The sequence below is a fragment of the Bactrocera latifrons genome, unplaced genomic scaffold (genome assembly GCF_001853355.1).
Source record: "Bactrocera latifrons isolate USDA-ARS-PBARC rearing strain unplaced genomic scaffold, ASM185335v1 scaffold_43, whole genome shotgun sequence".
Classification (NCBI taxonomy): Eukaryota; Metazoa; Arthropoda; class Insecta; order Diptera; family Tephritidae; genus Bactrocera; species Bactrocera latifrons.
In genome coordinates this window covers 467,697-491,735 of record NW_017537079.1, presented here as the reverse complement: position 1 = coordinate 491,735, position 24,039 = coordinate 467,697, and the positions used below count along the sequence as shown (strand labels likewise).

The window sequence follows — 24,039 nt, the reverse complement described above, 5'->3', positions numbered from 1 at the left end:
TAGTCGCCATTTTATGAAAAAAAAGTTTTTTTTTTAGTTTTGCTGTTTCATGGCATAGCGACATTCGTACTCATTAAGAATCTGTCATTGTTTTAATTTTCAGATGATGATAAGGGTAGAAATCATGGCGATGAGGACACGGCCGTTTTTTAAACCCTTTTCTTCAAGGAATTTTTTTTTGTACTCTTCTAAGTTTAATAAACAAATGATAAAAAAACGGATAGTAAACATATCTAGTGCTTCTTTTTTTTATTAATTGTTGGAAAAAGCTCGAAATTCGAGCCTCTAGACTAGAGTACCCCCTTAATAGGGCTTTCACTTTATTTTTTATTTATAAATTGTTTTTTAACATCCTATCTTCTAAGTTGGTTCGAACTGGATACAGTATGCAAAGTTTTACTGAAATCGGTTCAGTAGTTTAGGAGTCCATCGCGGAGATCGGAGTGGCGAACTGATTCGATTTAATTATTTCCGTCTATATATATACACGATTTAGTTCTTTAGGTTTTGAGACATGAATCTAAGATTTTGCACACTCTTTTATTCTCAAGAACCTTCTCATTTGTCGCAACCGGCATGCCAACCGCCCGTTCAAAATCTAGACCTTCATGGGCAATTTTTTTATTTGAGAAGATATTTTGCATACATGGCATACATTTACACAACACTAAAATCTCCAATTGTCATGGCGATCCAAGTAGAGGTATTTTCTTCAGTAGTCTTTGTTTTTTTTGACAGATCACGCGACAGTAGTGCCAAGTTGTCACGTTAATTTTGTTCATATTGCTTGGAATTTCATAATGGAAATACTTAGCCCTGAACAAAGTTTACAAATCGCTTAATTTTATTACGAAAATTCACGTTCTGTAATGAATGTGTTTCGAGGAGGAACGACTTGCCGCATTTTACGTCGAGGTCTTTAATTGAAAGCGTACAATATGCAGCTTGTGCAAGAACTGAGTTACACGACCTTCTCACCTGCTTTCGCTTCGCTCTATGGACTCTTGCAAAGTTCCAAGAATATCCGATGTTTTACAGCCAAATTTTGTTCAGCGATGAGACTCATTTCTGACTCAATGGGTATGTAAATAAGTTACATTGCCGCATTTATGACTAAAAGTAACATGAAGAGATTTAAGAGCTACCGACCGACGGTTATCGTGCCATGATAAGCGACTATTTGGTGGCTTAAATTGAAGCTAGCGATCTCGGTGAAATTTGGTGTCAACAAGATAGCGCCACTTCCCACACATCACATCAATCAATGGATTAATTGAGAGAACCCTCCGGTTAAAAGATGATTTCACGTTTCAGGTCGGTCGATTGGCCACAAGGATTGAGTGATATCACACCGTTTCATGTGAGATTTACTTTATGTGTTGTTCCCAATCGGCTACATGACTGAATTGACTCATCAAACGGGTTTCAAATTACTCTCTCACGGATGTGCAATGTTTTCTTGTTGTAACGAACTTACCAACTTTCTCACACTGCTAAAAATTAAGAGTCCGTAACTTATTTCATGTATTAATAATTATTTATTATTTCTTTCAATGTGTGCTGCATAATCTTTGTATTATCCAGTTTTAAGAGTTATCATATACTACAGTTTCAATTAAGTATCGAACGTTTTTAAGTATCGAATCATAAGTGTCAGCTCACTTTTCTTTTTCTATTGTTGTGTATTTTTATACCACTTTCAGGCATGACATTTTAGTATACATACTTTAATTAAGTGTTTTCAATTCTGATTTTCATAATTATTTAGGAATAGTTGGTCATTATTAATTCCTGGAAGTAAATGCACTAATTAGTATCATAATATTGCATTAATTATAAACGTAATTTATTTAATTATATGCTGTTATTATTTAATTTGTATTTGGTAGTAAACGAACTCTCAACATGCTCCACTAAATATATGCTTATTTCTACTAATTTTATAATAATTGTAAATTTTCAAGTTTTTCTTTGCAGGTTAGACGTTTCTCTTCATTACTTTTCAAATCACTTCAATTCGGTATAATTTATTTATATTAATTTTTTTTTTACTTTATTAAATTCACTAATTAGTCGTATTCAGCATTAAAAGTAACAAATTTCTTTATACTACAATATAYAGTTAGGTATTTGTATACAAGTATTTAGGTAACTAATAATTCTTTTCATGGAAGAGAAGAAAGTTTTTGGATCACAAGGTTTGAGTTTTCATTATTTAGTTATAATAGTACTAATGCTAATTTTTTACAATGGTTTTTTTTTTACATATTTTATTTTAAATTTTTTATTTGAGCTTAATTTTTTTATAAAAAGTTCAATGAGGATTATACCAACTTCATATTGCATCAATTCTGGCAATTAGTAGTTAATTTTTATACAGGTTAATTCCAAAAGCTTTCAAAAATCATATACACTTTACTGGGCTTTCACAATTAAATAACTTTGAGCTTAAAATAGAAAACTTGCGTTGAACTTTCACCGCCATGTGAAAGCTCTCAATTTTCTTAGTTGATTTGATTATTAATTTCTGCACCTAGTTATATTATATTAGAAGTTAATAGTTATGAAGTGTATCTCCAAAGGCTTTTGCAAATCATACAAACCGACCTTTAATAATTAAACTTTTTTTTTTTTTCAGCACTTTTATAAAGGCATGACAAAGTTTTGAGTTAAAACTAAAAGAAAAGCAGACAACGGCATGCATTATACTTTCATCTCCACTGATGTGAAAGCTCTCAATTTGTTATTTTGTTTGATTCTAGCTATATTATATTAGTAGTCAATTGTTATGCAGGTTAAGTCCAAAAGCTTTTAAAAATCATATACACTTTCGTGAGCTTTCACACTTAAGTGTTCGTTTTTTTCTTACTCTTTAACACTTGGATAATGATTTAATAAAGATTTGATTTGAACAAAAAAAAAAAAAATCCGCTTGCGTTAAACTCTCACCCTCATTGATGTGAAAGCTCTCAATTTATTATTTTATTTAATCCGCCAATCTAGAACTTGAACTAAGGATAGCTTATAAAAGCAATAACCATTGTGTTAAATTTTCACCTCAACTACTGTGAAAGCTTTCTTTATATTATTCTGTTTTTTACGGAAATATTTTAATCTTTTATCAAAGCACTATACTACCAAAGTAGTTCACCCTTCTCAAAGCTGCTGAACTTATCTTCTTTACCTGAAATAACTTATACGATATAGAGCTTTCAATAAAATTTTTAAGCAACCAAAATCTGCAGTTTTATACTTTTGGTTAGAAGTTAGCATAAAATTTTCAAAATCTTTCACCAGACACTTTGTGAACGTCTTTTCATTAAGCTTTTTACTATTTCTTGCATTAAGGTCCAAAGCTTTTTACTACTTTGGTGATATTTTAATTTTTTTATTATTATATAAAATTAACAATGATATAAGAAGCAGATGATCCCTTAGAAAAAATTTAAAAAAATGTCAATAAACTTTTTAGGAGTGAAATCTCCAGAAGTTTACTCTGGGTAACTTTTCGAGCTTAAGAAATGCAATAACTGTTTTAAATACGTTTTTAAATTGCAATAAAATTTTTAAGAGTGAATTGAAAAAAATGGCAATAAACTTTTTAGGAATGAAAGCTCAAAAAGTTTGCGCCAAGCAACTTCTAGAGCTTGAAAAATAATGTAATTTTTTAAGTATGGTTTATAGATTTTAAACTACATATATATTAATCGGTAAAATTCGTGAAAGCTCAGTAAGTGAAAGCTCAGCTATTTCTATTACATTAATTTTCTACTGCTTACTTGCAAAATTAAGAATGCTATTTGAAACGCTTACTTTCTTAAAATGAATTAAACAAAAACTGCAATAAAATTTGTTCGAGTGAAAGCTCAAGAAGTCCACGCTAAGAAACTTTTCGAACTTAAATATGACTACGATATTTTTAAATGCATACAAACATATTTCTAAATCATATATTAATGCAGAAAATTGGAGACAGCTGCAGCTTAGCTTTGCAGAAATGTGAAAGCTCAGCTATTTTAATTCATTTTCTACTGGTAACAATTTGATTTTTCTTAATTTTAGACAGTAAAGAGGAAGATATATTTTCATTTAGGTATAACAAATTTCTCCGCTAAACATTATAATTTAAAATTAGTAGGCAAGGGTTAGAGTTCAAGGCGTTTTACTTCGATTTTTTATTTACTAAAATTTAGCTTTTAATAATTTTTTTTTTATATATTTTACATTGGCCGTCGTAGATTATTAACAACTTGTAGGAAAATGTTTAAAAACATTAACTTTCTTCATAGTTTCATGGGTTGAGTTTAATATTAGTAATTCATTTTCTCACTTAACATCTCTAAGAAAGGTCAACATAATTTTTTTAGTACTGGTATAAAAGTATGTGGTGTATAATACAGTAACAGTTTCGAACAAGTATTTTTTTATAACTATTTTGTAATCTATTTAAAGTTTTAGTAGTTCTTGTAGCTTTTGTGTGTACATTTTATTATTTACCGCATTTTATAAATAGCTTTCACCTGTGACAGAATGTAAGCTCGAGCTTTCAATTGTGACACTCTCTATGCTAATAATAGTAGTTTGAGATTTTATTGTAGCAATTAATTCAGAAGCTTGTAAAAAATTTTAATTCTGAATAACAAATGGATCAAAGTACTTTGAGCTTTTATTCTGTAGTCAATTGAACAACCCTGTCATATCATGATGGCTCAGCCTTTTGAGCATGATTTTATGCATTTTGAGCATAATGAAAAACTATTGCGAAAATTCGGGAATGAAAATTTTGCATTCATTTACAAACTTTACAGTGCTTGAAATATTTTTTAATTTCAACAAGCTGTAAGCTTTTAAATTTCAATAAAAGAAAATTTCAAATTAAAGAATTTTAGAATTTCGTATATGATTAAGCTTTCATTGACCTTAGAAAGCTTATGAGACTGTTAATAAAACTAAAATTTTTGTAAAACTTGGCGTTATGCTGCTTTCGTTTTCGTGCTGAGCATTTTCATGTACTCATTTGTAAAGTTTCTACTCCATAAGCATCGATTACGTTTAGCTAAAAGTTTTAAATTTTTTCCAATCATGACGCCTTATTTGCAAAATATGAAAAAATGCTTAAAACTTTTATATTAAGTTAAAATGTGTTTCTTATACATACTTAGAAGCTTTCATGAAAGCTTAGAAAACATTTATGTAAGCTTAGAAGCTTTTATGAACATTTAGAAAGCTTTTGCTAAACTTTAAAAGCTTATAAAAGTATATGAAGGAACTGTTTTCAAAAAATTTTATTCATCACGCACTTTATAGTAGCTGCATAGTCTTCGAAATTTAGCTTAACATTTGTTTTTTCTTTTTTTTCAATTTCTGCCTGATTTTGACTCTTTAGTCAACCTTCTATAAAAAAGCCCAATGTGTGCCATAAGACAGTTTTTAAAGTTCTAAATCAGAAATCAAATATCTGCAGGCGCTTTGAAATTTTGAAGCATAAATGCAGGTCTTTATGCACTGTTTTTGTGCGAAAAATCCGTTAATACGCCTAAAAGCATGCTACCAAAATATTGCACCTTCGCCTTTTGTTTGAAATTTTCCTTTCATTCCCTTTGTTTTGTCATGCAAACAGGAATCGCCTTTTTTAATTAACTGTCATTAGCATTTTTTTCGCTGCCTTTCATTCACAAACTTTTCTTCATTCACATTCTTTTCATCCAATCGTAAATATCACAGCTCACACATCCAAACACATACATAATTCAATCTTTTAACGCTTTTCCTTTCCATATTTCCTTCACGCGAAAACAAAGCTGCGTCGCTAATGGCTGCTCCGTATCACAAAGTATTGCACCTAATTATGCCTCGTGGGAGTGTCAGCGAAAGTGGTAAGCGTGTGTGTGTCTGTGTGAGTTCGCGCCTTTCATTAATTATTTTGAATTATTATTACGTTTATTGTGGCATCAAAGGATTTACTCCTCAACGTCACTTTCATTTAAATGTGTGCACAGTGAAATACCGTCTCATTAGAGGGTTATTGTAATTGTTTTTAATCCAGCGGAAAGGCTAATTGACATGCATACGTACATTAGGGTGCGCTGAAAAACTAATAACGAATTTATTAGTTCTGTTACAACTGCATTGTATATAAAGTGAAAAAAAGCAATACAAGGAAAGAATTTAATCTTAATTCTAAACGGTGTTGGTGAGCATTCAAAATAACCCTTATAAATAATACGTAAAAAAAATGTTTTCATTAAAAACGCCATAACCATTTGTTCGAGATTCATATATTTAAAGTTTTGAATAGTGGAAAAAAATTTCCCTTGGAGGGGTATTTTTTTTTTCGATGTATTAAAATACATTTTGGCTTTTTGAATTCGACAGGTTTGTATAGTATATTAAAGAGCTTTCAAAAGTTTTTTACCAAATACATGCAATATGAAAAAGTTACCCTTTCCAGGGAAATTGTTTTTTCCATATATGTGTATGTTATTTTAATCCACCAATTCGATATGTATGTATATGTATACATGTATTGAAAAGTGACAAAAATTGCCCCTGCAAGGATATTTTTTCTGTATATGAGTTCATTTAAACCCATAAAGTTCACAACTTGGTTTATTTAAAAGAGCTGGGAAGTGAAAAAATGTTCTTTACAGGATGTTATTTTTTATTTGAGCATTGAAAAGTAAAAATTAAAAATGTCCTCACAGGTATAAATTTTGCTTTGTATATGTATATACATGCATCCATAGATTGATTTTGTCCCCTCAATTTGACAGGTGAAAAATTTAAAAGCTTTGAAAAGTATGTAAAAAGACCCTTTTGCAGGGATATATTTTCTGTTTATGAATATATTAATTTTATTCGATGAATTAAACCATATACATATGTAGGTACATAAAAACTGTGTTCTAGCAGGGATATTTTTTCCGGCCATTATATTTTTGCCTTAACACATAAATTCTACAAGTTATTATATTTAAAAGATTTTTAAAAGTAAAAAAAAAACTTTGTTGCCGGGATATTTTTCTTTTTCTATATACAGTTCATTTTATTCCCTGCATTTGATAATTTATAAGCTTGGAAAAGTAAAAAAAATTTCCTGCAAGTATATGTTTTCTGCATATAGATTCAGCTTAAGTGATAAATGAAAAAATTATATGTTTTAAAGCTTTAAAGAGTGGAAAAAATACTTCCTTCCTCGGATATTTTTTCTCTGTACTAATGCACATAAAAGTTTACTTTAACTGACAAGTTAATATTTGTCTCATCCTAATAAACATATGGACATACGTATACACTTTTCTCTCGAATAATTGCTTATAATCGCTAGATTTGTGCTGAGAATGATTGATCTTAATGACAGAAGCTGTCAATATCTGCGTTAATGTTATGTGAAAAGCTGTAGCTTTGCATAATTTTAGGCATGTTGTAATAATACATTGAAGTTTAATTCCATTTGCTGGCGAACTATAATAATTATAAACTACAATTCACAGTTAGAAATCGCTAAATCGCAGAAAAATTTCCGAGAAACATACATTTAGGCGCTTTACCTTTTCATTTCGAAATATAAATTTAAGTACGTTCATAAATCGTTATGTATAATCTACTTTGAATTGATGAAGAACATAAAATTTATACTTATCATTTAAAAAATGCTCAGCACGACTTCATATGACGTTAAAAATATTGAATTATAAATGTGTTTTTAAAATTCTTGCATACTTTTAGTTGTCTCATGAATTACGAACTCGCTCATTTGACGGCTTTTTAGAAAATTGCGATAGTACAATAATTTTAGTTAGTTTAGAGTATATTTTACCTCACTGTTTATTTAACATATTTATAGGTGCTTATTTTAAGGCTTCGTTCGATGTCGTTCTACGGAAATTATATAAAAAGTATTTTTTACATTTTTAGTTTGAATCAGAGAATAAATGATATTCTTCGGTGAAATATTGGAATTTAAAATTGTTTGCCTACTTTTAAGCGCCTAATTTCAGTATTTTAGTGCTAGAGATTTTAGACGCCTATACTGCGATTGTTGTCCTGTGGCAAATTCTGAAATCTGGTAAAAGAGAAACTAAAAAAAACGATATTACTGAATTTCGGAAAAAAAAATCGAATGCGAAAAATCAGGCACCATTGCTCAAACAATAAAGATCAGTTCTTAAGCACATAATAACATAAATATAATTTTTAATGAAAATAGGTGCTTTGATCCTGAAAATGCCAAAGTTTGCTTATATTGCCTAATTTTAGGCTTCAAAAGCTCTCAAACTACTCCACTGTAACATTACAACACTATAATAACATTACTTGTCAGCACGCGTTGCAAAAAGCACGGTTCTCATTTGCAAATTTAAAATCTTTTCATGTTAAGCTTTTTCGAAATTCAAGCTTTTAAATCGCATAAATAAAATTTTTAATGAAAATCGTCAAAGTATGTACCTATTTTCCGTTGCCTATCTTTAGGTTTCAAGAGCTCGAAAAAGTAAAAATAATTTCCTAAACATATAGCAACATAATAATAAATACAACTCTCAATTAGAGTAGTGAGGTGTTTTAAACCTCAAAATATCAAACTTTTAAAGCTTTTTTTTTCTGTTGCATAGCTTTAGGCTTCAAAAACTCCAAAAGCACTCCACTGTAACGTTAAAACTCTTTAATAACGTTGCTTGTCAGCAAGCGCTATATTTGCTAGTAAAAAAGCGCGTGACTCATTAGCAAATTTAAAAGCTTCTTCCTAATTCAAGCTTTTAAATAAATTTCATTCAATTGCATTTTCTGCGCACTAAGTTACTAATTTTTGGCTTCTAGGCGTATGTTTAAATTTTTTTTATAACTGTAGCTATAGTCAGGCATATCTTCAATCTTAATATCGCAGCTAATTCCGAGCTTTTCCGTTATTTGCATTTTTTTAATACTGTAATTAGTTTTTTTTTTCTGAGTATTTTTATATTGCAGTGTTTATTTTATTTTCATTAATTTTACTTTAAGTTTTCTAATTTTTTTTGCATTTTTTCGCCTGCTTAATTTTGATTTAATTTTTTTGTAATTAATATCTATATCATTCAATTATAGTTTTTTATGCGCAAACTTTTTAATATCTCTTAAATATTTTCACTACTACTTTAGAAATGTACTTTTTATGCTATTTGCTCAATTTTTAAAATTTACACAATACTTAAGTCAACGCTTAAAATACTAGTTAGTTTCGTGTAGGTATTGGTTTCTATTAAAAATTTAAATGTTTCGTAAAGTAAAAATAAGTTTCTAATAATTCACACTCTCTTGCAAGGAAAAAATTTTATGAACTCAAAATAATAACTACTGGTCCTTTCAAAACTTTTTGGTTTTCTACAATAAAGAAATAAAAAATTAGTATGCTTTTAGGCGTTTTCCATTTGGTTAGTGCCTTAAAGAGCTTTTTTCAAACTCCGTTTAATAATCTTAGTTTTTGTTTTTCAAAATAATGCCTAAATTTGTTAAGTCATGAAATATATTCAAAAATTATTTTAATTAATCTTTGGTTTTGTTTCGCTTTGTCTACTTTTTGGCGCTCGTGCTGTTGTTGCTTTTGTATTTATTTCACAACCATAAAAATTTGTAATTTTCGACTTGTTTGTTTTATTGTATGTAATTTTGATTTTGCGATGCCCGAAATACTGTTGCATAACTTCAAAATTATTCAAAGCAAATCATAGTAAGTAATCAAAACTGCTTGAGCCTACTTTCAGGCGTTTGAGTGATTTCCACTCTCCCAGTTATTCAAAGGAAATTAATCAATATTAAAGCATTTTCGTAACTTTATTGCTGTTGCATATCACTACCACCGCCATTTCCAAGTCCAGCTTTCGATTCGGGCGGCACCTAGTTGGAAAAGAGAGTTCCAAGAATAAAGCTAAACAAATTCTCATTACAAACATAGTTACATAAATATAAATAACAACACGTATACATTATTAAGGTTTATAAAAACATAAAAATATATGCCATAATTTGGAAAAAAAAAATTGCTGTATAAAGCTTGTAACTGCGGTCAAAAAATAAATGGTACTAAAAAAGCGAGCAAAATTTTAGGCGCTTAAACAGTTCAAAAACACTGTAAGTTTTGGAAAATAGCGAAACTTAGCAATAACAATTAGTAGCAAAAATTATATAAGAGCTTATTAAGCAAATAAATACATATGTAACGGGTAATCCAAGTGGAGGTACTTTTTTCAATAACCTTTTTTTTTTTTTTGATAGATTCGCCATTAAATTTGTAGTTTCTGTGTTTTTTCTTTAAAAAAGTGGAAACCTTCGAATTAGATCACCCTTTATATATGGTAGAAAATAAAGTATATAAGTTTGGTTCATATTTTTCACAATAATTGTTTTTGGTTATATATATGTACGAGTATTAAATGCATGTTTGTCTTGATGCAGTTTATATTTGTATTTTTGCTAAGCTGATTTTTATAAAGCATACTACAGAAAATCTTATAAATGCTTAGTTAGTGAGTTAGTAAAAAGTAAAATTTTACAGTTGTTAGTAAATATTAAGAAAATATTTTGTTACATTTATTTCAAATATAATTACATGCCAATATGCGGAGTTCATATTTTCTATTGAAGCTGAAAAAGCACAGCACGTATCAGTGTTGCATTTGAGCTTAAGATGGATTGATGTCTACCTGCTTCGTATGTAAAATTATTATATACTTAATGCAGAGTTCTGTGTTCTCAAATTTTCTGCTTACTTTATGGACATTTAGGTACAGAAAGACGTCCAAAACTATGGTCTTAAGCCTAAAACTCAGAAAGCTCTCTGTTTAGTTTGTGAAACTAAGAGAGAGGTTTTAGTTAATTGCTTTAAGCTGGATTAAAACTATTGTTATATGTAATATCTAGTTTTGCAGGCTAACAAGTTCTAAGCTTTCTACATCTTTTACACACATTACCTTTTTGTTGATTTCAAAGCTGCTTTTGGCAGCACGAAAAGGAGCCTTTATGCCGTTATGTCTGAATTTGGTATCCCCCCAAAACTAATACATAAACGTGTAAACTGACGTTTAGCAATAAAAAAAGCTCCGTCAAGATCGGGAAGGACTTCTTCGAGTTGTTCGATACCAAACGAGGTTTCAGACAAGATGACTTCTTCAATTTACTACTAAAGAAAGTAATTCGAGCTACAGAACTAAATAGAGAAGGTGCCATCTTCTAAAAAATATTACAGCTGCTGGCGATATTGTTATCATTGGTTTCAACAACTGCGCCGATAGTTCTGCATTCTTCAGAATGGATGAGGATAAGCAACTAGGTCTGGTAGTGAACGAAGGCAAGACGAAATATCTCCTGTCATCAAACAAACAGTTATAGCACTCGCGACTTGGCTCTCACGTCACTGTTGACAGTCATAGTTTCGAAGTCGGTAGATAATTTCGTCTATCTTGGAACCAGTACTAACACCAACAACAACAATATCATTCTCGAAATCCAACGCATAATAACTCAGACTGTGTAGGTAATCGCCTCTCGACGATACAAAGACCAAACTCTCACTCATCATCCTTGTCCTACGATATGGTGTATCTGATGATTCGGCGATACGAGTTTTCGAAAGAAATATACTGCGCAAAATTTATGTTCCGCTACGCATTGCCAACGGCGAGTATCGCAGTCGATGGAACGATGAGCTGTATGAGATATACGACGTCATTGACATATTTAAGAGAATTAAGATTCCAGCTCTGAGAGTATTCGAAACAGTACGCGCCGGGGGAAGCAGAAGATCCTTTGGAAAGAGTAGGTAGAGGAGGACCTGGCTGCACTTGGAATATCTAATTGGCGCTTTTGTAAACGTGGCTATAACCACGTAAGCGGTGTCTTCGCATTTATTTTTACGAGGATATCAACCAGCTGGGCAGCCGGACCTTCCCAATTAAGGGACCGGATGTTCCAAATGCATGCCGTCAAATCGTCATACTTAATGCGTTTGTCATGTTCGTCATCAAAAGTGGGTTCTCTTATCTGAGGATGTTGTTTCCTCTTCATTCGGGGCGTTTTTTACGTGGCAGGTTCCAAACCCAACGTAGAACCCTGGGGATTGGTTCATCTCCTCACTTTAGCTCGACTTCAAATGGATGTTCTTTGGCTAGCCATAGAATACATGGTCTAAAACCGGAAGTTGTGATGTGTTTGAGCCATATGTTAAATAATCGTTTCTGGCCACTCCCAAGTGAATGGCGCTCAGACAAACTTTCCTCGCTTGCGTGAACTTCTACACATGACGCTATCCTTCAGCAAATTCGGCTTCGGAAATATTGCACCAGGCAAAAAGTCTGAAAATGGAGTTGATAGAAATCTCTGCCAGCAACGTTCTTCTAAAGCTTTGATCTATCCATAAAGCAGTTCACTCCCCATTCTTTCTCGGCAGAATATGGTCGAAGAAATAACTGTGTTTCGTTTGGCCGAATTCATGATCTAAGAGATCCGCTCTAAGCGTATAAGGATTTCCGAGTGTTCATTTATGTGTTATGTGTTCATTTAGAAACCAAGATTATCTGAGTCTGATGAGGGCCATCCGCTAAACACTCTCGAGTTTCTTTGTAAGTGTGATCCTTTCTAGAGCTCTGCATTATACAAAGACGCTATTTAACACAATGGGATTGAGTATAGTGTCGTAGAGACAGAGGACCTCTTTCGGTATAATTTTTTTAATGGCGCCTCTGCCGCAGTATAAGGCAATTAATCAATGACTTCTTTGCTCTCTCCGGATTCGGCTTCCTATCCTATCCTAAATACTTTACTGTATCAGCCGGCCGCAGACGAATGCTTTCTATTTGCGGTAACGGTGGCTCCAGGATCACGCATGTTCTGGTAAATAAAAACATCTCTGATTTATTATGGTTGATAGTGAGACCACTTCTGACTGCTCATAGAAGAGGAGAAAGAACTCCATTTCCGTTTTTCTGTTTTGCTTCAATCTCTCTGTCGCACAGAAGACTGAGATTAGATTCAACCATAAGAGCACCCAGAATAGTTTAGACTGTTTCCTGCAGGGCGCTGGAGAGAAAGCTTTCAACTATTAATATCGAGGGAGGTCGCAACAGCTGTTCTTTAAACCTTGTGGTTTAAAGCCAAGACACGATAAAATTTGGGGCAGTGTCCGCTGATCTCTCTTTGTAATACCGAACGAAGTTGGCGGTTGCCAACCAGCGATTAAAATCGAATAGTCAGGCTCCGAAGCTAAAACCACAGCAAGTTAAATTTTTTCAGCGAAGAAAGTGAGACAAATTTTTGTGTAGATATCTATAGCATGTTGATTTTATCTTTTAGAAAATCTTTCTCCCTCCCTCTATTTGCTTTATAACTATATTAAACGATTTAATTGCTTGAAAAAATATAAAAACCATAGACACCACATATAATGCTAGGCACTTAATATTAAGCGTCGCAAGACACATTGAAACATTCATATGTACTTCGATATTCAACAACAACAAAAACATTGACTGACACCAAAAACACAACGAGTATGAGACATTTATAAAGCAATCAGCATGGATTAAAATAATTTTGGGATACCTTAAATAATGGATCTCACATACACGATACCAACGTGTGTCTTTCTATATGGGTATGTGTGTGCGATGAAGACACTCGCATAACTTCGCGTTTAAATGTTTACATAGAGACTATGAAAGTCTAAGAAATCCGCGGAATCTGTTTGATTACTCAGTTGTTGCTCAAGCTGGATGTTCGATTTGGAGAGGTTATGAAATGATTGTGAGAGGAGAAATAAATGTGAGTAGAGTTTTATTTTAAATAATAAAAACATCAAAATTTTGAATTGTGTTTGAAATAAATAATTAAGAATTAAATAATTATTTCAACAAAAATTAAAAATTGAAAAAATAAATTAAAATTGAAAAAAATGTAAAATGTAAAGAAACAAAATTTTCCAGTGCAACAGTGTGACAGACAGAGATAGAGATATACAAAAAAATATAGACAGATAGATAGATAGACAAATAGAGTGATAGTCATAGCAATATATAGTTGTTGTAATAGTAGTGTGATAAGAACAAGGGAGAAAAAAAGTATTTTATTTAAAACTGTGAGACAAAAAGTGTGTTTGCTTGTTAAGGAGATTGGTATAAAAGTTAGCAAAGGGTATATTATAAATATTTACAAATAAATAAGCGTATCAGTGTTAAAGCAAAAGTTGAGTGAGGAAATATTTTACAAATTAAAAACTAAAAAAAGTGTATAAAAACGTATGGAAACCACAAAACTCACCAGCTTCTTAAAACAGTCCTCGAAGAAACTCGTCATTGAGCGGTAAAGATGCCGTTTCACGCCCGACAGTGTGTGCCCCTCATCGGGGTAAATTTGCTGTTTGTACAGTACGCCTTTATTGGTGAGCGCACGCGCTAATACCATCGATTGCTGCACATGTACATTATCATCGGCGGTGCCGTGCACCAAAAGGAATTGACGATCGCGTAAATTATCCACGTACTTGGAGAGATCACCCTCCTCGTAGCCTTTGTAGTTATCGGTTACGTTCGGGAAGCTAAGATAGCGCTCAGCGTATGTAGAGTCTAGGGATGTGGACGAAAATAGAGAATTTCGAAAACTTATAAGTTAATAGTTCTAAACTGTTTTCCAATTATTCAAAAAATATAATTATAGTTTTTGAAAATTAACCCATGGGTTGATTATGGGTGTCCCAAAATATTTCTGAACTTTTTAAAAATTTCAAAGACTTATACGCTAGCATGTGTGAAAAAAACTTGTTTCAATTGTCCTAAAAACTTAAAAGAGTTTATGTAAAGTATAAAAATATTAGTACAGTTGTTAGGAAGTGTCCCAAAGATTTTTTGTTGTCCCAAAAAAAGTCTAGAAGTAATTTTAACTGTCTCAAGCTTATATAATATGTTGCATTCAAATTGTAATTCAGTCTCTATCAAATATTCCAAAGTTTATTTACTGTCCCAAACATTTATAAAAATATTTTTTAACTGTCTCAAAAATTTATAGTAGCTTATATTCTGTATGCAATTTGTAGATCACTGAGTTATAAAAAACTTTTGTTTAATCAAATTCTGGTTAAGTCCTTAAGAAAATGACCCAAATAATTTTTTTGTTCCAAAAATATCTAGAACTCTTTTTTAAGTTTCTCAAAAATAAATAATAATAATCAGTCCCTAAGAAAGTATCCCAAAGTTATTTTAATGTCCCAAAAACTCTTTTTTAACTTACAAAAAAAATTTCGATCGCTTATACGTTATATACAAATTGTAGTTCAGTACCCTAGGAAGTGTCCCAAAGTTTTTTAACTGTCCCAATAATTGAAGAAAATTTTGTAAGCGCCTTAAAAATTTATAATAGCTTATATTTTTGATGCAGATTGTAGTTCGGTTGCTAATAAGTGTCCCAAAATATTTTAGTTTCCCAAAAATGCATAAAATTTATATTACACAAACATTTTACTCTACACTGTTATGTGTTCAAAAATGTTGTAGAATATTTCGAAGTTAGGAAGCAGAACTACTTGATAGGCCTTGTCCCAAAGTGGAATAAAGGTTTTTAATAACTAATGAATTTGAATTTGCAAATTTTACATTACACGTGTAAAATATAATGAATTCATGCTGTCCCAAAATTTATTCAAATTGTCCCAAAAGTTTGCTTTTCGATTCTAAATTTATCGCTAATGATATAAAATTGTATTGTACCATCAAATTTAAGAGAAACCTCTCTTTAAAGATTTTAAAAACTGTCCCAAAGCAAAATCAGATTTAAATTCGATTGAATGGCCAGAAAAATATTGAAGATTTAAATGGTTAGTTCGCTGTCTCAAAACAGGTATATGCGTTAAGTTCAATAGTAAGTGTCCCAAAATTAAGTGAATTTTCACATTCAATATATGTTCGCGAAGAAACTAGCTATTTACATTTGCTTCATTCTGTCAAATACATGTAGCAGTTTATTCTTAATGTCAGAAAATATTCGTATAAATGTATTTTGACTTGTCCCAAAAGTGTCCCAATTTTTCAAGACGATAGATTCTACTTATAAAAGTGGTGTATATTACTAAAACTACTTTTTATTTGAACTTCTAATTATTGAAAAATGTCCCAACATGCTTTTGACCCTAAATTGTACTAATAAAAAATCCCATCTTCTCGCCACGTCTTCTTCAGGAGGATGGAGCCGTGTGTAAAAGTTCACGCAAGTGAGAAAAGTTCTCTGAGGACTAGGCACGGAGTTAACTAGGGAGTGGCCAGAAACGATTCTTTCACACGTGGCTCAAGCTGCTCATGACTTTCGGTCTTAGACTAAGTATCCGCTGGGTCGCTTTTTGTACCTTTCCCCATAAAAAAAATAATTTTTTTCCATAATCTCACATCTCACATTTGCCACTACTACTCACCGTAAAGCTTCCAATTCGTCACCGGCGACACACTGATGCCGCATTGAAAGATTGACTGTGTGCCCGCCAATGCCAATGCGGCCGTATAACCGCCATAACTCCAGCCCCACACACCCATACGTCGACCGTCAATAAAATGCAAATTGTCACGCAAATATTCACTCACTTCCAGCTGGTCGGACACTTCAACCGAACCGAGACGCTTGTAGATCTCATGTAACAGCTGATAACCCTGTCCGGCTGAACCACGTCCATCGATCTCAATGACTATATAATCCTTCGTCCCAGACAAATAAGTATTCCAATCGATGTGCCACTTCTCCGTCACTAGTTGTGTACCTGGCCCTGAGTACACGTGCAGTATCGTCGGGTAACGTGTAATCTCATCCTCACGTAGCACCGGCGGCAAATACAGACGAACCTGCGCATGATAACCGCCCGATATCATGACCGGGAAAGTTTTTATCTGTGGCAGCGCGGTACGCAACATCTTCTCCTTCAAACGCGTATTATTCTGCACAGTCACAAGCAGTTCCAAAGCTTCACTTTTCTTCGGTAACAACTTCTTACCATACTCGCCAGTGTAGAAGCCCGTGAGCGCGTAAACACTGGTGGTCGGCACCACTGGACCCAAACATTCGATGAGCACATAACGCGCCTGCAGCGCCAACGGAAATTTGGCTGTGTGATAGAGACATTCATTGTGCTCCGARTGGCCGTGTGATGCCGTCGGATGCTTGTGTTCCGGCGTCAACGTAGGTGGTGGTAAAGTTTGACGCTCTTCCGAGTCCTCCCAGTCGTCATCCCAAGCGGTCACCAGTTTCGGTGGTGATTTGGTATGACCTTCAGCGCCCTGATAGCTGTTGCGCAATGGGGTCGGACACGTTAAACAGTCGGGCAGTTGGTGTGCCGAACCGTGTCGCGGTGGCAAAGCGGACACGCGATACAGGTGCTGTTGTCCCGGCAAGCGTTCCGGTGTGCCCAAAAAGTAGCTGGAGAGTGAGAGAGGGAGAGAAAACACAGAGTGCATGTTGTATGAACGGTAAAAATTGAAGGAGGAGGCGTAGTATTTTAGAAATGCTATTGAGTAATCGAGTACTTACATCCAATTATTCAGCTGATCCCAATGTAGCAACTCATTGACCTCGTACTGTCCGTGTGTTAGTGGTAGTACGCGCTTTTTGGCAACATGAACATGCACAATATGCCGGAAGTAACCTAGTGAATGGTAAATAAATCAGAAATTTTGGAAAAATGGGAAAAATTATGAAAGCAAAGCGGTTGTGGGTTTTCAAACTCACCGGAAGCGCCGTCACGCAATGGCGATATGGCAACATAGGAAGTTGCATTCGCTGCAAACAATGGCACCGATACTGTGTCCACCCAACCGCGTCCGTCGCCGCTCACACGATGTGTCTGCGTTGGTCACGCACATTATTTTACCAAACAGTCGAGTTCGAAGTAATATAAATAAAATAAATCGCAGGATAAGTTTCAGTGGTATTATATTTTGATAAATTACACTTAACAACGAGTGACACTAAATCTAACACGGACACATATTCTGTTAAAGTACATACGTACACGTGCCTACCCTCTAGGAAATACGATGAGTTTAATGGGCCGAAAAAATTTATTATGACTATCAGGAATTGCTGTCGGAGGTCAAGTCCATTTGTATGTGTTCGTCTTTTTAGATCGTTGATGGTCATATGGCACTCACTTGATCACTTTATAAAGAATTTAATGTCTAAATGAAGGGTCTACGAGGCATGGACGATGACAACATCCGATGAGGCGGCGTTACGAGTTTTCGAGAGAAAGGTTCTGCGGAAGATTTATGATCCGGCGAATACCGCGTAAGCGCTCTTTAGGTCAGTAAAGAAGAAGAATCTAGGAAAGATGGTTGAAACTTATATTAACCGTCTTTACAAGTTTCTGACTTTTTCCCATTCTAGAAAACAGAACTAAGCGCGGTTGCTAAGGCCAATGATATCATGTTCATCAGCGTACGCTAGAAGCTGTAAACTCTTGTAGACGATGGTACCTTCTCTGTTTAGTTCTGCAGCCCGAATTATTTTCTCCAAGAGTATATATTGAAGAAGTCACATGAAAGGGAGTCGCTTTGTATCGAACGGCTCGGAGAGGTCCTTTCCTAGATTACAGAGTCTCAGAGTTATCAGAAACCCAAATCACTAAATCGAGTATCCACGTTGGAGCAGGTGGTTCATGGAATAAGTTTTTGCAAGAGTATCCGATCGTTAAGTTAAATAATGTGTTCAATGAGGTGGTTCATGGAACAAGTTTTTTCAAGAGTATCTGATCGAGTTGCAAGAACTGTGTTGTCCTTCGATGTCAACTTAGGAACCACAGTGCCAAATTTTAATTGCCGCGTGACTTATTTTTTCAAAGAAGGTTTTTAATCCATATCTAGACCTTTCCTGTACATTAAAATTTTTTTTAGATTTTCCTAGAGGATATATTCTGCTACAAACCATATCATTTAGCACTCATTCTATCTCTCACTCTCTTGTATTTTTTCATACTCCTACAATTCGCCTTGTTAACCTTACTTACCTCAACGCATATAAACAATGGACTCTTACAGATGCTGACCACCGAAATATTCTGTGGACGATTCAGCCAAACCACACAGATTTCCGTTTCACTAACCCAACTGGCGCTGCTAAAGTAGTGATCTCTATGCAATCGAATCACAAATTGAGTTGCAAGCGTACAAAGAAATAAATGAATGTTTATGTTGGTATAATTATTAGTGAGAGTTCTACTGAAACATTAAGTGATAAAAATAGTTTTCGCACTCGCATAAAATAGTGCTCAAAACTTGATTGATCACTCGATGATATACTTATTTCTCAACACGGCTATGAATGTACTGTTAAATTTGATTTATTTTTATAGCATTCATTCAATAAACTTTTTAATTCAACATAACCTCAACATTTTATATAAAACTGTGCATAACTACTTATTTAAGATATATATTTACTTGATATATGTATATTTCTATTGTAGTTTTTGTACTTACTCATTTTGCAGTACTTGTGGCGGTTGTAGATCTCTTATTTTAATATCTTCCGGATTTTGTATATCGGCCACGCGTAGCTTGGCAATGGGATTTTGTGTGCCTGGTTTAGGATATCTGCAAGTAAAATTTCAAGTATGTATGAAATATTTAATGAATAAATATTTTAATTTGATACTTAATTCAACATACACGAGTAAAGTTCGATGTCGAGAAACTGTAATCACAACAGACAGCCGAACGATTTTCTACTCGGCTTACACTCATGCTCTCTGAGACCAATCGTCAGCGACTCGGTATAAGGCAACTGTGAGACAGCATTTCGAACTACTTATGTTCAGCTGCAAACGAAACCATTTGTTTTCGGAAAATGCAAAAGAACAGCTGGTACGATGAGGAGTGCTGCCTACCTCGCAACGTTACAATCAACCACAACACGTACGGGATGGGATATATACCAAGAGTTACAGCGCGAAGCGAGACGCATTTGCAGACAATAAAAAAGAGAGGATGAAAAGCGAAAGTAAGAAGAGCTTGACGGTTTCAAAACCTGAGCCTACTGTTTTAGAACCTCTAAATGTCATCGAATGACTAATACCTAGAGCATACTTAAATTATGGAGGAACACGTCTCCAGCCTGCTGAATAGCAGTGAACGCACAATGTCAGGAGAAGGCGAACCCGATTCCCCAACCGATGACGATGGATCAGACGTCCATTACCTGACCAAGTAGAAATACGAATAGCAATTACCCGTCTGAAGAACTGATAAGGAGCATACATCAGCTTTCTTCTAGAATATGGTATGACGAAAGCATGTCCGATGATTATAATTTAAGTGTGCCGTGCCCAATCCACAAAAAGGAAGACCCCACAATTTGCGCGAGATACCATCGCATATAAGGTTCCATCGCGCATATTGTTTGAAAGATTAAAGCTCATGTCAACAAATTGATTGGAATTTATCAGTGTGGCTTTAGACCTGAGAAATCAACAACCGATCACGTATACACCATACGTCAAATCTTCGGATGATCCGTAAGAAGAGATTCGACACACACCACCTCTTCGTCGATTTCAAAGCTGCTTTTGACAGCACGAAAAGGAGCTGCTTTTATGCCGCCATGTCTGAATTTAGTTTACAGCTGTTTAAACTGACGTTGAGCAATATCAAAAGCTCCATCAGGAATGGGAAGCACCTTTTCGAGCCGTTCGAAACATAACGAGATTGCAGACAAGGCGACTCCCTTTCAACTTCGAGTTAGGGAAGCTTAACTGTATATAGTATAATTACTTGGATTCTGACCCTCTGGTTGATGGTTTCCACATTAGCGTATTATTCTGGCTTTGATTTTTGCAAGTGGCAAGTGTATTAAACGTTCGGTTGTATCCAAGCTTAGCCTCGTCTTACTTGCTGGGATTAGAATTACTGCAATTGTAATCATTAATTTTGAACAACACTATTGCAGTCAGAATATAATTTATCACACAAGGAATTATAGCAGGTATTATATATAATCACTTATACATATGTATATACAAACATACAAAAATAACCCAATATTTAACGAGTCACACTTACTTTACATTGTACGAAAGCTCAAATATGTTAAGATATAACTGTTAATGTGCCATTGTGCCTGCAAATTATTTACATAACAAGAATTTTGCTGTCAAAGTACTTAAATACAACACAAAGTCACAAACAGATTTATCTATTATAATTCGTGTGTTTGCAGAAATGCTATTTGTGCATGTTAAATACAATTGCAGTGAATGTACAGCTGTTTAACGCTTGTACAAATAAATATTCGGGCGCATACAAATATTATTTTTCCAAATACTTATGTATATATAATATATAGCATATGTGTAAGTGTGTGACACCCAAAGCATTTAGCTGCAGCCACAACTTAGCACTCACTTATAGATATGCTGACTTAACTGATGCTTAATTGTCATTTAGTATTTCGCTGCGGGTAGCTCACATGTTCATATGCTCATTACAAAAGTAAATTTATAACCTTAGTTTTGCAACATTCGTTGCTTTGTCGTTTACACGTGTCGTCATTAAAAGTCACTCATACGCACTGTTGCACCGTATGGTGCTGCTGGCTTTAGTTTACTGCTTTCATAAAGCTAATTAAATACTCATATACTTAGTTGCTGTTATATTTGCTTGTTCGCCAGTGGCAATTACGAAATACTTTTCGCACATTATACATTTTAGTTATCTTTATTTCTGTTGACTTCGCTTAATAATCCCTCTGTGAGTGGTATTTTGCAAAGTTTTAAGTTTTCGCTGCTGAATGTTATTGTGTGCTTGGTATTGATAAACTGTATATTAAGTTTTGGAAGTAAAAATTGGTAATAATTTTCGTAAAAAGCATATTTTGTGGAGAATTTTATATAATTGCTGTTCGAAGCAGATATTGAGATGCATATTAACAACTCAGAAGATTAATAAGGGAAATACTTTAAGGTGTAAAACGTCAACCAGAGGATCGGATCCAAGGAATTGTATGTATATACTATGTATATACTGATGAACTTCCCTAAATGGAGTCACTATTACACACAAAAAAATTTCGAGCTTTGGCTTCTATGCATAACTTTAGTTCTCTTACAGCTGTCTTTTCTTTTTTTTTTTTTTGTTTTATTTTTTGATTTGCACACCAGTTTCTATAAAACCCTCTCATGAAATTAGTCAACAAAAACGTTCCATTATATTTTGTGTGCTGAATAAAATTTCCGATGCCGACGCATTCAGAATGTTTGGAAAAGTCTTGAGTGATAATGAGCAAATTTTTTTTTACGTCCAGGACGGCCATCAACATCAACTGATCAAGAAGTTAAAAAAAAAATGTGCTTGAGTGTCGACGATTAACAATCAGGAATCTTAATGGCATCGTTGGAATATCGGTGAAATCAACGAAAATCTTTTTGCAATTTTGAAGGATCCTTTACGCTTAAGTAAACGGAAAGCACGATTGATTCCAAAATCACTAAATTTGTTCAAAAAAAACATTATCGCGTTAAGTTCTGTTAAACAATGCCTCCGTCTACAGGGAGGTTATGAAACGTATTGTAACTAACAGTGAGTCTTTGATCTATGTTTACAACCCAAAAAAAAAGATCAATCGGCCGAATATTGCGGCAAAGGTGAGCTTAAGCGGAAAAAACTACGTCCAAGCTGGCCCTGAATCAAGGTTATGTTGACAGTTTTCCTCTATTCAAGTATTTGCGAGAAGCTATTTGTAAAACTTAATAGTCGAGAAGTTTTGGTTTTAGCACCACGAAAATGCAACTTCGCATACTACAGGGTGGCTGATGAAAGCCACTACCAAAAAAAATCTAAATAACTTTTTTTCTATTTAATGAATCTGGTTAATTTTTGTTTTTATTTTGCAGACTGACCGTTACATTTAACAATAATGAGACTTGTAAACAGTTTTGTCGAACATGGGACAGTCAACAGAAGACCTTACCATCGAAACCCTTCAGTTCGAACGGAGGAAACAATCGCTGCTGTAGCTGCTGCCATACAAAACAATCCACGTGTTTTGACAAGAAGCTTATCTACAGAAATGGGTGTAAGCAGATAGTTATTACAGTCAATTATGCACAAAGATTTGGACTTATTCCCATAAAAAATTCAAATGGCCAACAAACTGAACGCTGCAGACTTGCCGATTCGCTTGGAATTTTGCAGAAGAAGCAGCTTCAACTGGTGGAAGAGGATGGAATCATGTTGAACTGTCTTTTCATGTCTGACGAGGCCCATTTCGATTTAAACGGCAATATAAACAAACAAAATTGTCGAATATGGAGTGCTTCCAACCCACAGATACTCCATGAGACGGAATTGCATCCACTTCGTGCCATAGTGTGGTGTGCAGTTTCATCACGGGCCCTACTTCTTCGAAGAAAACGGTCACGGTTACTGGAGACCGTTACTTGAGCATGTTGAGAGAGTTTTTCTATCCAGAATTACGCCGAATGAGAATTTCTTTCAACTCTGTGTGGCTTCAGCAAGATGGTGCAGTTCCTCACATAGCCCAACCTGTTATGACAGAAATGCGACCAAAATTTCCCAATAAGTTGATATCAAGAAACTCCACATTCCGTTGGCCACCCAGGTCGCCTGACCTTACTGCATCTGACTTTTTCTTGTGGGGTTATTGCAAACAGGAAGTTTACAAAGCAAAACCAACAAGTTTGAATGAACTAAGGCAATCCATTCGAGAAACAATTGCGGCTATTCCTGTCTCAACTCTCCAAGCAGTAATGAACAACTTTTTGGTAAGATGCCGCACATGCATCAACGAGCAGGGGGTCATTTAAATTCCATTATGTTTAAAACTAATTAAGCTATATTTAATAAAATTAAATTAACATGAATAAAAGAAAAATGAATTCCATGCACTGAAAAAAAAAATTAATAAAGTTTCTTAATGTAGCAAAATTCATCAGCCACCCTGTACTTCGATTCTTCGGGAGTTTTTCGCAAAATTTTCAACTAATCTAGTGCCGCAACAGAAACTTGATTGGTAAGATACCTACAGCGTCTT

General features: G+C 34.0%; 1 protein-coding gene across 2 annotated transcripts in view; it reads right to left on the bottom strand.

Annotated features, from left to right (window-relative positions):
• Positions 1-9,130: 9,130 nt before the first annotated feature.
• LOC108972811 (inactive dipeptidyl peptidase 10) overlaps positions 9,131-24,039 on the bottom strand; it is a 42,561-nt gene continuing 27,652 nt past the window's right edge. Inside the window, exons 8-15 of one of the 2 annotated variants that reach the window (XR_001993666.1) lie at positions 19,473-19,586; positions 19,001-19,124; positions 17,725-17,839; positions 17,527-17,641; positions 16,424-17,415; positions 14,284-14,588; positions 13,570-13,735; positions 9,823-9,870 (exon numbers count right to left, since the gene is read on the bottom strand). Coding sequence is in view for 1 of the 2 variants with exons in the window: in XM_018939637.1 (XP_018795182.1) it covers positions 9,808-9,870; positions 14,284-14,588; positions 16,424-17,415; positions 17,527-17,641; positions 17,725-17,839; positions 19,001-19,124; positions 19,473-19,586 (1,828 nt within the window). In the remaining variant the exon portion in view is untranslated. Of the gene's footprint in view, positions 9,871-13,569; positions 13,736-14,283; positions 14,589-16,423; positions 17,416-17,526; positions 17,642-17,724; positions 17,840-19,000; positions 19,125-19,472; positions 19,587-24,039 lie in introns of both variants that reach the window. The other variant, XM_018939637.1, reaches the window with a different exon arrangement.